At 41.8% G+C, this 13,636-nt stretch overlaps 1 protein-coding gene across 3 annotated transcripts in view; it reads left to right on the forward strand.

Annotated features, from left to right (window-relative positions):
• Nucleotides 1–2,246: 2,246 nt before the first annotated feature.
• ZFC3H1 (zinc finger C3H1-type containing) overlaps nucleotides 2,247–13,636 on the forward strand; it is a 38,629-nt gene continuing 27,239 nt past the window's right edge. For 2 of the 3 annotated variants that reach the window (XM_084303683.1, XM_084303684.1), the window contains exons 1-7: nucleotides 2,247–2,880; nucleotides 7,197–7,613; nucleotides 10,032–10,096; nucleotides 10,360–10,558; nucleotides 11,222–11,448; nucleotides 11,903–12,026; nucleotides 12,758–12,855. In XM_084303683.1, coding sequence (XP_084159809.1) covers nucleotides 2,265–2,880; nucleotides 7,197–7,613; nucleotides 10,032–10,096; nucleotides 10,360–10,558; nucleotides 11,222–11,448; nucleotides 11,903–12,026; nucleotides 12,758–12,855 — 1,746 coding nt within the window. In that variant the 5' untranslated portion in view covers nucleotides 2,247–2,264. Of the gene's footprint in view, nucleotides 2,881–7,196; nucleotides 7,614–9,612; nucleotides 9,679–10,031; nucleotides 10,097–10,359; nucleotides 10,559–11,221; nucleotides 11,449–11,902; nucleotides 12,027–12,757; nucleotides 12,856–13,636 lie in introns of those variants that run through there. The other variant, XM_084303685.1, reaches the window with a different exon arrangement.

Raw genomic sequence — 13,636 nt, forward strand, 5'->3', positions numbered from 1 at the left:
GCCTACAGTCATCTTTGCCTTAAAGAGGGCATGAGCTATGCGGTTAAGTTTCTGACCTTGCTTGCTTACTTCTCAACATGACGTTAATTTCTATGAGCCCTTACAGAGAGGCTTGTGTAGACTTTCAAGTGCCAATGAAGGAGTTCCTCAGTTGTAAATCTCAGGGGATAAAGGAATGGGCATTGATGTTCCATAGAAGAAATTGCAATTCTTTCTAGGAACATACAACCAGAAGTGAACTTCCACTTCAATATGTGTATTCCATCTGAAGTTATCTGCAGCAATTATTTTATGTTCCCAGAAATAAAGCCTCCTCCTCCAAAGGGAAAAAAAAAAAAAAAGCTTCTTGTATGTACTTAATGAAAGACTGAACTCACAGAACCACCTCTTCCACCAGACACTATTATAATCTCATGTAAAAACCTGAAATCACATTTTAACATCTCCCAGATTTTAAAGAAGTCTTTATTAGTAACTGATAGGTATTGAACAATTGAACGCTTGCAAAATGTCGTTTGTTTTCTCATCACTGAGTGATGGTTGTGAGTGAATGGTATCAACATGGCTGATGTATTTTTTAGTATTAACTCAGCATAGGTATCAAAAATAAAGATTAGAGTCTACTTTCTGGTTTGAAAAGCTCTTAGTTTTCTGTAAAATGTCTGATTTTTATCTCATACCACATACAAGCATCTCCCATTTTTATCTTGTATTTCTAACTCATCCAACGAAAGATTTCTTAAGGTATTTGAGATAATTTGCTCAGGATATCTCATGGTGAAAGATTTGATTTAAAGCTTCTCATGAGACAAGTAATTTCTATCTATCAGTGGGCAGCTATCCCTTCTATTCGAATATAATTCATTCTTTTTCTCAATCTTACTGTCTCCTCTTATTTGTCCTTCTTTTTACATTCATGTGTGTTTTGAAGGTATTATCTGAGTTCAGTAAGAACTTATGTACACTTAATGATTATTTTGAAATTGGATATTCCTTCTTAGATATAAGTCTCTAAGCTTCTTTCTTAGGAAGATTATTCACACAGGCTTCTTAGATGAACTCTGAGCAAACATATGGCAACAGTCAATGAAATGGAAACACCACATGAAGTTAATTTCCCATAGAGCTGCTACTTCTGTGCCACTACCTTAGTTTTGTAAGCTTTTTCCTTCCCCTCTTAAAAGAGGCTGATACTAATATCCTTCTGGTGTGTGAGAACACTTAGGAAGAAAGTTAACTGTAAACTAGAACCAGATATATGCAAAATCCTGGGATGCCCAACCAATGTCTGCTGGGAGGGAAATTTCTGCAGCTTATCATTACTAGATGTGGTGAAATCAAAACATTTATAACTACAGCAGATCAGATTGCAGACACAGAAATCTGACACTGCTCCAGATACCTTGCCTGACCTACAGCAGAATGCTTTCAGTACGTCTTATTCTGTTCTAGTCTAAACAAAGCTCATCCTCCTGCCCAGGAATGTAATCATTGCTCGCCTGAGAATGCCCTGCTATGAGATGAAGCCCTTGAAATGCACACTTTGTACCAGAATACTCGAATCTTGAAGTCAGATAAAAACACGTGGTACCATTTTATTAATTTTTATGTAACTACTTTCCACTCTGAGATGCTCGCTTTTTACTTCTGCCGTGGAGGCTGGTAAAAGAGGCGAACCTCCTTGAAACCTGTGAAGGCAGCAGCAGCTCAGCCCTGGGAGGGCCGGCGGGCAAATGGCGCCCGGGCGGGTGCGGGACACCGCCGGGACACCGCCTGCCGCTGCTGGAGAAACCTGCACAGCCCGGGGCAAGCCGGGCACCAGCCCCACCAACGCAGCAAGGACACCCGCGGGTGCACGGCGAGAAACCCCCGCTGCCCACACCGCTCAGCACCCGCCCAGCCAGCGCCCTGCCCTTCCCTTCCACAAGATGGCGGCCACCCTCCCCCCCCCCCCCCGAACCCCTTCCCCAACATGGCGGACCGAACCCCATTGGCTCCTAGCGGAGGCGGGATCGGCTTTCCCTACCCCCCTCGGGGCTGAGGACTACATCACCCAGAGACCCCCGCGCGGGTGCTCCCCCCGATCTCCCAGCCGTTGCGCAATCCGGGCGCTGTCTCGCGAGAGCGCGGCGCCGGGCGGGCGGCGGCAGTCGGCGGCGGGGCGGGGCGGGGGCGAGGCGCGGGGCCGCGCTGCTCTGCGCTGCGCAGGAGCCGCCGCCGCTGCTCGCGCTCCGCCTGCCCGGCACCGTTGGCCTGGGGGCCCCATGGCGGCCGCGGAGGCGGCGGCCGCGCCCGCAGAGGCGGCGGCGCTGGATCCTAGCGGGCTGTCCCCGAAGGAGGAGGGCGAGCTGGAAGACGGCGAAATCAGCGACGACGACAACAACAGCAGCGGCGGCGGCGGCGGCGCCGGGCCCTACGGCGGCTCCGAGCCCGGCGGCCCGGCCGGCAGCGCCAGGCCCTACTCCAGGCGCCGGCCGCCCCCCGGCCTCCGCGGGGGCCTCTCGCTGTCGTCGTCCGCCCGGCGCTTCCCCCGCTCCCGGCACCAGCCGCCGCCGGAGCTGGGCCACCTGCACGGGCACGGCGGCTACCGGCCCAAGGACTCGTTCCGCTCCCACCCGCCGCCGCTGCCGGCGCCGCGGATGCCGTCGGGCCCGCACCCGGAGGGCGGCCCGCGGCTCTCCTTCTGGGAGCGTAGCCACAACGCCCTGGACCGGTTCCGCTTCCGAGGCCGGCCCTACAGGGGCGGCTGGCGCTGGGGCAGGAGCCGGGGCGGCGAGCGGGGAGGCAACCCGCCGGGAAGGCCGCCCGGAGGAGGAGGAGGAGGGGGAGGCGGCGCCGGCTTCGGCGGCCAGGCCTGGAGGGAGCCCTCGCCTCGCAAATGTATCCTTCGGAGCGGGGGGCGGCGCTGCCCGGCGTGGCCCGAGGCTCTGGGGAAGGAGGGAGGGAGGGAAGGAGGGAGGGAGGGAGGGAGGGACCCCGCCTGCTGGCAGGGGCTGCTGGCAGGCAGGGTTACTGCTGGGAGCTGCCTTAGCGAGAGGGGGGAAAAGCGTGGCCCGGAACAAAGCCCTATAGCCCTTCAGGACCCGGGGGCTGCGTTTCTAGCCCCAAATTGCCAGCCCTTCTGTTAGGAAGCGGGCTCGGGCTTTGGCGAGGCGCTCTGAGCGGATATAATTACAGCGGAGTTGCTGTAAAACGCTAAGCTTGTTAATTTCCCTTATTGGGCAACGAAGGATCCGCTGCCTGTTTTTTTTTTTTTTTTTTTTTTTTTTTTTTTTTCATTTTCGCTTACAGGCCCGCAGAGGTTGTTACGTATAGCTAAAGCCAGCTTTACAGCTAAACCTCGCTTGACACAGGACTCTGTGTGCTGAGTGCGTTTCCTATGGGAGGTTGGGGAAGGTGGGAAAGCCACGTTTCTCTGCAAAGCCATGCTCTGTGTTTCTTGGAGGGTGTTCTCTGATCGCTCCTAGAGAGCTGATGAGGTGGCTTTGAACACTTTTAACACTTTCTCCTTGTAAGAGTGGGAACTGCAAAAGCACTGGAAAAACCTCTCATTTTCCAAGACAGTTATAGAAAAAACAACTCGTGAAACATAACTTAGGGGCAGCGTGGCACGGAAACGCAACCACTTGCATAACGGAAAACAGGCAAATGTAAAAAATGGAAACCAAAAAAAGTGAAGCAAGAGAAACAGCAGTTAAAACTCCTAACTCTGTTCTGTTGTCTGCTGTACTAGTAGTCAAAGGATGTGCCTTGTTTGCTTGGCTGTGCTGGCAGTCCCAAGGAACAGGGATTTTTTCCAGCTTGTGCCAGGGCTTAAGGCTTTGAAAGCTGATCATTGGAGCCTTGTGTTACTTTAGATTACTTTAGATCCTAGATTATTTATCAGTGTCAACTGTTCTTCTTTTGGAGTGGGAAGGGAATATGTAAACTAGCAATAAAGAGCTATTTAATCTCATCTTGTTAGAGCATTACCACTGAAGTCTTCATAACTCTTCATTTGAGGATCGTTTCTTGAGAGGCAATGCGTGAAGATGTGATTTGCCCCCGGTAACATAGTAAGATGGTGCTAGTGCTGAAAATGGATGTTAGATATCTCTTGATTTGCAGTGTTGCTCTAAGCACCAGAAAATGATTACTTCTTGTAGAATGAGTAATTTGCAGGGCCAATCTATTGATCATACTAAGCAGACTTGCAATGCTTGTTAATACTGATACAGTCTCTGTGTCTGCTTTTAATTAAAAGACCAGTCAGAAAATAATTCCATTTTCAAACCAAAAGCAGCAAAGGGGAGAATCTTTTATCTGCAATACTTGAGATACACTCTTCTGCTTAAACGTTATAGGCAATTTAATAATGCTATTGCTCCTGTATGAGCCACATGTAGTTATCTGTGGGTCATATAATTAAGGAAGACCCATGATTTACTCTCTAAAATGCATTTTTTTTCTGTATTTTTCATATCCTTGCCATCTAAAAGATTTTGTTTTAGAGTATCCCTAAATACTAAGGAACCTCCGCATTGCTAATATTAATGGGGTAGGGATGCACTTCATTGGTGTGAAGTGGTGCAGGGAAGCTTGTGATCTGGAGTGGTATTTGGAATTCCCCAGGGAAATTGAGTTCAAAGGTGTGCTAACATAGAAGTGATTTTTTTTTTTTTTCTTTATCCATGGAACTAGTACTTTGTGTGCTATGTAGAAGTATAAATAGGGGTAAATCAGTGACATGGTGGGGCACTTACAGAACTCTTTTTACTCTTCTTCGGATATTATCTTTTAATAGGTTTATCTTTTTTAATTTCCTAGCAACTTTAATATATTATTGGATGGGCATTCAGCAGAAACTCATATGTAGAGATTTGTGGACTTCTGAGTATGAAACATGGGACCAATGTATGATTTTTTTTTTCCCTGGTGAATTATGAACCCTTCAGAGGTTTCTTTTTTACATTTTTCTTCACTTCTAACCCCAGTATCATCAACTGGTCTCGTTCTTGGTTGTAGAATGAAGTGTTGACTGAAGAATAAGTGTTGTTTTAATGCATTCCTGCCTGCCTCTCATAGCATTCCACCTACTCTTGCATTCTATGTGTAGAGTTATGTATTTAAAAAACAACAACCAACCAACCAAAACTCTATCTATGAAACACTGTCGTGGTTTAACCTGATAGGCAGCTAAGTACCACACAGCAGCTCACTTGTTCCTACTCAGTGGGGTGGAGGAGAGAATTGAAGAGTGTAAAAAATGTGAAAATTTATGAGTTGAGATAAAGGCAGTTGAATAAACTAAGAAAGAAATGGGAGGGGAGAAGGGGAATTGATGCAAACAACAACTCCTCACCACCAGCCAACTGATGCTTACACAGTCTCTGCACAGTGGCAACTCCCCCGTGCCAGGAAATTCCCCCAGGTTTGATCATTCAGCACAATGCCACAGGTATGGGACATCCTTCGGCCAGTGTGGGCCAGCTGCCCTGGCTGTGTCCCCTCCCAGCTCCTGGTGCACCCCCTGCCTCCCCGCTGGCAGGGCAGTGTAAGAAGCTGGAAAGTCCTTGGCTCTGTGCAAGCACTGCCCTGCAACAGCTAGAACATCAATCAGCGTGTTATCACCAGATTTTCACCCTGACTCCTAAACACAGCACCATACCAGCTGCTATGAAGTAAATTAACTCTGTGGCAGCCAAAACGAGGAGAAATGCCAGATCTCTGATTAATACCTTTTTCAGAAGTTCTGGCACAAGCTCAAAAAAATACCTCAAAATTTGGTCTTTACCCAATTTGAGATGACTCCGGAAACTATTTATAGATAACTTTTAGATGTTAAATAGCTTAATAAGTCTATTGTAAAAATTAGCAAGTTTTCTTGGGACTCAGAATCACTAATCTTTTTTTAGAAGCAGATTTGCAAATATGCTTACTATGTGATTTGTGGTTATACTGCTCCCAGTTCTTTATGTTATGGATGTATTTTCAATATATTTATGGAACTTCAAATTATAATAGTGTTTGCTTTCTGGATTGTATGTAGTTTAGATGGATTACTTTCTGCTTTTTTGTGCTGAAGCTGAAGAGAGCATTGTAATAACAGGAAATGTTTTGCAATACGGGAGTTGTTTTTGTAGGATAGATACCAAGATTCCTTAGGCTTGTAGTGAAACATCCAAGTTGGTGATGAATGTTGTGAGTGAGAAACAAAGTTATCGTCCTCAGTGCTCAATATTTGTGCATTCGGGGGATGCCTATTTTAGCTTCTAGTTTTACTCCATATATTGGTTTGAGACATGATGTTGATGAAAAAGCATTTTCCATAACTTTGTGAGTCAGTTGTTATCACGGAGGGTTGATACTGGAAGTTGAATGAGTCAAACCTGACTCAGTGTCCTAAGTATTTTTTCCTGGGGGTAATTATTTTACTGGGTTGTTTTTTTAATTGTAAGAGAGCTCTTCAAGGTAAAAGAAAGTGAACCTCTGGTGGGAGTTTCACCATAGCTGTCAAAGAAATGTTTCCATTGTCTGCTTCAAACAACATGGCAAGAAAGTCTGTATCCCTTGGGCACATGTAGAGAACTTCTTTCTGAGTAATTAGTAATTCCAAACCCTCTTCTACCATTTTGGATGTTTTGATTGCAAGTCTTGGCCATTGTTTTTTCTTCCTCACAGCTGTTGATTGTTCGGTGCCTTAATGTGTTTGTTGAGCTACAATTACTGCAGCCTTTAATTGCTCTGTGGCTAGGTCAGAGCATTTTAGGAAAGGATAAAATGAGTGAGAATGAATTTAACCTATCTTTGTCAGTGTCGGCTGTGGGGTCAGCGATAGAGTTAGGACCTCTGGAAGCTTGACTTGTTCCTTGGAATGCCAGAAATGTTCCGTATCGCAGCAATTGTTCCCGGGAGGGTACCGTGACCTAGAGAGAGAGATTTCTCAGCACTTTGATGAAATTCCTGGAATAAATAGAAAATCTTAAATTTTTGGTTTGAGAAAACATTTAAGCCATCCATATTTAATAATGGATGCATCTCTTATGTGCTGCTCTTATTTTATGGGTGATATTTTTCAAGCTGGCATTACAGTAAAATTAAAATTTATCAGAATTGATTATGACAAAAAGAATTTGTAGTCTAGTCCTTAGTGGTCGTATCTGTGCTATTTAAGGTCATGTATGTTCTTGTCTTAGTTTTCTTAACCAGTAATTCAGCCAAAACTTTTGGGAGGTCCCCATCTAGAAAGCAGAACTACTCTTCTAAAAGTGAGAGCTCTGTGGAAGAAAGCTTTGAGGATTTGCTCTTGAAGTATAAGCAGATCCAGTTAGAGCTTGAATACATTAATAAAGATGAAAGACTGGCTCTGAGCAACAGGGAAGAAAATGAACATGATGATGATAAAGCGGTGGACACTGAGGACCAAATAACTGTAGAAACTGACAGTATTACAACAGATGCTATAAAAGAAGTTTCTCCTGAGGAGAAAAATCCGGTTATAGCCTTTCAGGCATTTGAACTGAAACCTCTCAGACAAAAACTGCCTACTCCAGCTGAGAGGAGCAGATTAAAAAAAGTCAAAGAAGGAACAAAGCAGGTATCACAAAAATCTGAAGGCACAGAATCTGCCCAAGGTAAGTAATTGTAAAGTTGTTTTAGCTTGTAAAGTTCTTTTTGATTGCCATTGTTTCTCATATATATTAAGTGTTTGGGAATATTGTATTAAAATATTAGTTTTATTTAAAATGTTATTTGTAAGTTAAAGACTATTTCCTTCCAGTTTTATGTAATTCGTTGAAGATGCTTGGAAGCATTTTTTTAAACAGGTTCTGCTGAGTTCTGTCCTTCAGCTTATTTTTAAGTCTAGCAAAATAAGGCAATTATTTAACTTAAACTTACTATTCTGAGGCTTCATCTAGTTCTAATAAATGATTGCTGTGTAGAGGATGCACTAATGCGTATCACTTGTCATCTGATGTTAGCTAATTTGTCAGTGTATGTAAACTATCAATTTGAGTGGGAAGAGATTAATTAAACAGATGGAGTAAGAAGAGACAAATTAGTAAATGGATGGAGTAAGGATCCATGTGAGTAGTAAGAATACGAAGAAAGGTAGGACTAAAACACAGTCATTCATACGTATCTTCAGTATGAAAATTTAGAAGAGAGCCTGCTTAAAAAGACAAAATAAAACACACAACTGATAATTCCTAGATAAACCACCTCATTCTATATACCTTTCCCCTTGTGTCTTTCCTATTAATAAAATAAAAAATCTAGCTGTTCTTTGAGAGAATGTAGTTTTCAATGGGAGACATCAGGAAAAAGTGAGACTCTGGCCACAGAAGAAAAAAAAGTAGCTTGCAGGAGGATAACAGCAAGGCAGGAATAAAAAGGAAAGCAGTCTCAGAAAAATCCAACTTCAAAGTTTAGAAGCACCGAGGATGAAAATACAGACCATATGGTAGGGAAAATAGATTCTGTAATGTGTATTAAGAGCGTCTGGATTTTTGTGCACCAGTCAGTTAAGTGTATGACAAAGGTGGTCTGAAAGCAGACAGATCTGTAAGACAGAGGCCTTTCTGGCAATGTAATGCAGGTTTCCTAAGTAGGAAAAACCCGGTGCAGATTCATAGCTATCAAGTGATTGTATGCTACTTAATTACACATTTCTTAAGATATTAGCAGCATTCATTTTTCCTATGACATTTATTTTAACTGTGTCCTGGACGTTTTTCCAGGCCTGTTCAAATTGAAGAACTTATATTAAAACTGAGGGAAGTTTGTGTCTTTTTCTGGAATTAATTTTTTGTGATTTAACTCCACTGTTAGTGGCTTTACATTGTTCCCTGCTCTCCTTCCCTTGCTGTCCATTAGTCTCTTCGGCCTGTTGTCCTCTTCTGATCTGAAAGGGCGTTTTAGTTTGCATACCATGTCCTTATCTGCATCTTGTCCCTTCCGTCCTGTGGACTGAATGGTTAAGATCTTTGCCTAACTTTTTTGAATTGTTTTGGAATGGAGATGGGCATTAGCTATTATTTTTCCTCTTCCTGTGTGTTGGAAACATCCATACATGTACAAGCAGGAAGACATTCATTTGTTAAATACCATTTTTGTTTAGGTTTGAGGATTTGGTATATTTTAAACAATGTTTCTCTGAATGTGACCTTCCATAAAACATGGGGAAGAGTAAAAGCTTCACTGAGTGCAATTTACTTTCTCCTGATGTGACTTGGAAGGAGTCTCTTCGAAGAAAGGCTAGTATAGGAAAAGATTGTCAAGCTTCTCTCTAAAAGTTTTTCTTCCTGTGATGCAGATAAATATAATTATATATGTTTATATCTTATTTACATTACATTATACATTACAATATTAAAATGAACTAATTATGCTCAGTTCTACTAATCATAAACAAGTTATGAGATAGCATGTGTATAATATATACGCATATAAAATATATTAATAAAGAAATGCATGTTTTTTGAACAGTCTAATTTGTCAGCATACTAATGTTCACCAGGAAAGCATTACTATTTGCTGTTTGTTTCCATGGCACAGCTTTTTCTTTCTTTGGTGTGAAATGGAGCAAATGTCTTCTTATTGCAGTTTTGAGCCTTTATTCTGCAAAAGACTGACCTGTTACTCCAAATAGCTGCCAGGGGAATCCGAGATGCTCGGGACACCAACTGATATGAGATGGTAGCATAAAATGGATGGCAAGAAGCTTTCTTTTCTCCTGGTTTCCTAATCTGTTTTGCTCTGCTTCTTGGCGAAATTTATGTCAGCTGTAAGAGAGAAGGATTATTAAAAAAAAAATGGCAAGTCTTGCCTTAGGCTTATGCAATCTGATGTAGATTTCAACAGACCTGTCAAGTTTATATTAGTGTGTTTTAATGTGCTCATATACATACAACTGCTGTTCTGTTTTACGCAGTGTACCAATGATATTGATGAAATATCTTTGCATGGATTCAAATCTGTACGTCATTTTAATATAGCTTTGTTTCATGAGAAACAGCTTGCTTAAAACCACAGTATTTTTCTTTTGGAAGGTTCAGAAGACAAAGAACAAACATCAGCGCGAAAAGTTAGTGGTTCAGATGTGGCATCTGAAAAGGTAAGGAAGTATTCCTTTGTGAATGAGGCATAATTGCGTTATGATGGTCTCATACCTTTTTCCAAACTACTCAAACATTTCAACTGTAGAAGTAGTTCATTCTTCAAGAACAGCACTTTACCAACAGAGCAGTATTTTTAAGCTTTTTCGTGGTAAAAATTTTGGACAGACTTTAATGAACTTTCAAAACAATGTCACTTATTAAATGACTCTTCTTCACTTTGTCTCATCATTTCCTTTTTTTTTTTTTTTTTCTCCTGAAGAAGCTGCTTGATGAAGAGGAAGAGATGTCTGAATTGCAGCTTAGGCTTCTTGCACTTCAGTCTGCTAGTAAAAAATGGCAGCAAAAAGAACAACAGGTGATGAAGGAAAGCAAGGAAAAACTAACAAAAACGAAAACCGTAACACAAAAAGTCAAAGCCAGTACAAAAACACATTCAACAAAAAAAACGAGTGCTACAGGTAATAAGTTTAATGTTACTGAAATGGCTACCAATGGCAGGTACTCTGAAGTAGAAATACATAGTTACATTGTGTGAAAAAATATTTGTTGGTAGTTGAGAAGCTGGACATGAGCCAGCAATGTGCACCTGGAGCCCAGAAAGCCAACCATAGCCTGGGCTTCATCAAAAGTAGTGTGGCCAGCAGGGTGAGGGAAGGGATTCTCCCCCTATGCTCTGTTCTCCTGAGACCCTACCTGGAGCCCTGCGTTCAGCTCTGGGGCCCCCAGCACAGGAATGATATGGAAGTATTATAGCAAGTCCAGAGGAAGGTCATGAGGATGACTGTAGGACCTCTTCTATGAGTTGGGGTTGTTTATCTTGGAGAAAGAAGAGAGACCTTACAGCGGCCTTCCAGTGCCTAAAGGGGGTCCTCCAGGAAAGCTGTGGAAGGACTTTTTGTCAGGGATCGTAGTTATAGGACAAAGGGAAATGGCTTTAAACTAAAAGAGGGTAGAGGGTAGTCCTTTCCAACCCAAAGCATTCTATGATCCTATGAAATAGTGGGTGATGAGCTGTAAATCATTCTAGAACCCTCTTCACCTACTCAAAGCTCCTCAAGAATTTAGGGTTTGGGGAACTATTTAGTTAAGGTGGAGTTAATTGCATATCTTTCTGTTTAAAGCCAAGCAAACTTTAAGGAAACAACAGACAAAGACATCAAAGAAGATACAGCAGCAAAAGGAACTAGACAGGCGTCAGAAAGAAGAAGACCAGAGGAAACAAGAAGAGGAAGAGGAGAGACGAAAGAGAGAAGAAGAAATCAGAAAAATTAGGGACCTCTCAAATCAAGAAGAGCAGTACAATCGCTTTATGAAGCTAGTTGGAGGAAAGAGGAGATCAAGAAGCAGGGTAATGAATTTGTAGTATGGTACTCAGGTGTTACATTTGGGATTCGTAAGTTTTCTTGTCTTTGTTCCCCCTCCTGATTTCACCCTCACCTACCTTTCCTTAACCCCTTAAAAAAAAAAAAAAACTCAGGGTGTTTTACTGATTTAATCCCTTTCTAGACAGATGTTCCCTTTCACTTGTGTAAAATTGGTTTTTATTTCCTCCTGCTCCCCTCACCAAAGAATTGGAGAGCTCCAGTTTCTAAACTGGCTGTTTAAATCACTGCCTGCAATGGATTTGATTAGAAGTTGATTTTCAGTTGGCTTTTTTTTTTTTTTTTTTTTTTTTGAATAAGCCGAGTAAATTGTATTTATGAAATAATTAGAAGACATAAGCGCCTGTCTCTAAAATTTGTTTTGCTCTAGAAGAATGACATAAGATCAGTTAAATAAAATACCCTTTTTGGTGTGTTTAGTCTTCAGATACAGACTTGAGATGGTCTTTGGATAAACCGTCTGTGGATAGTGCAGGAGGCATATATCAGTATGATAATTATGATGAAGTTGCTATGGATACAGATAGCGAAACTAACTCTCCAGGTAAGACTAATTTTCAGCTTTCTTGTATATTAAATGGTTTAAAACAAAAAAAGTTAAAAAGTAGGAAATGAGCTGCTATTTTAGAAGGAAAATCGTTCTCTTGAGGTGCAATGTGCACTTTTTAATGTAAGCTAGTTTTGTCTTGTTTTAACACTGGCCTTTTTTTTTTTTCCTTTTCACCTCTGCTGTAGGGATATCTTGAAAGTCTTCAAGGTTGTACTGTACTTGCTGCAGCACTAAAATCTATGGTTTGCATTCAAAAGCAGTTGTGTAGAAAGCGAGGGCCCTTGGGTGTTTACTGGATAGGCAGCAGCTTTGTAGAAAAGGGCATGGGGGTCCCTATAGATGTTAAATGGAGCTTGAGTCAGCTGTGTGCCTTTGTGTGGTAAAGGTGAGCTGCAGCCTGGGTTGTAGCACTACTGCGGTAGTCAGGGGTTATGCTACTGTGATACATGGCTTAAGAAGATATTCTTGCAAATTAGATGAGATATGTGGGCTAAATCATCCTGAATCATTACCTTAGTAGTACTCTTTGGGAGTACTTCTATTTCATCTGTAAAATAGAAACTGTACAGTTAACTATTTTTTGTGTGTGAAATAAATGCACTGTGCTGTGTTTTCAACTGACTTGAAAAGTGTTAATTTAAGAAAGCCCTCCTTCTGCTGTGCTAAGTCAGCTGAAGTATAAATTTGAGTTATTGTTCGGTATTTCTTACAATTGTTTTTATTAGCTTCCTCTCCAGCACAGCCTCCTTTCTTTGAGTGTCCAATGGCGTATTTTCCACCTCCAGTACCACCAATTTCCCTGCCACTTCCGCCTCCAATTCCAGTAAGTAACCTTGGAAGGAATGTATTTGAAAATGTTAGTAGTTCTCATTTTGTGTCTTATTTCTAATGCTGCAGTTCGGATTAAATTTAGTTTGTATTTGAAAAAAATCTGAGCCAAGTGGTGACTTCCTTTGGTTATCTGGAAGTCTTGCAGTTCTTTTTTTTTTTTTTTTTTTTTTTTTTTTTTTTTTTTAAAAAACTTTTTCAGCTACTTTTTGCCTAATCAGGTTTCTGTTCAATGGAAGTTCTCCTTATTGAACTCATTTTTTCTCTTATTTGTTTAGTAGCATTAAAATCTTCCTTTACATCAAGCAAAAAAGAGCTTGTTACCTAGCAGGGCTGGGGGGAAGCTCTAGCTCATCCCAGTCCTTTCGACCTTTGTGCCTTTTGACTACATGCTGTCTTTGAGTCACAGAGTTCCCATGAAAATAGTTTTTCCTCATCAGTTTTCTTCAACGAGCTGTTCTTACTCTACTTAGGAAGGCAACAGAAACTTGCTCTTCTGTGTCATGATGGCCTCTGAGTTTTTACTGAAGGAAGCCTGTAACTTTGTTGGTTAAGACAAATCTGTAAAAACCTTTTAAGGACTGTTTCTGAAGCAGAGTGATATAATCCATTAGCCCTCACCTATCAAGTCAGCCATATATCTTTGGCTAGACTATACTTTTGAATTTTCATTTATAGTTTGTATGTCTGCAATACTTTCACCATCCAAATGTAACCTTGTTATTTTTATCTTTTTTTTGGGTCGTTACAAGTGTTCAGCACCAGCCTTTGACAGT

This window comes from Netta rufina, assembly GCF_964035555.1.
Source record: "Netta rufina genome assembly, chromosome: 1".
NCBI classification, from domain to species: Eukaryota; Metazoa; Chordata; class Aves; order Anseriformes; family Anatidae; genus Netta; species Netta rufina.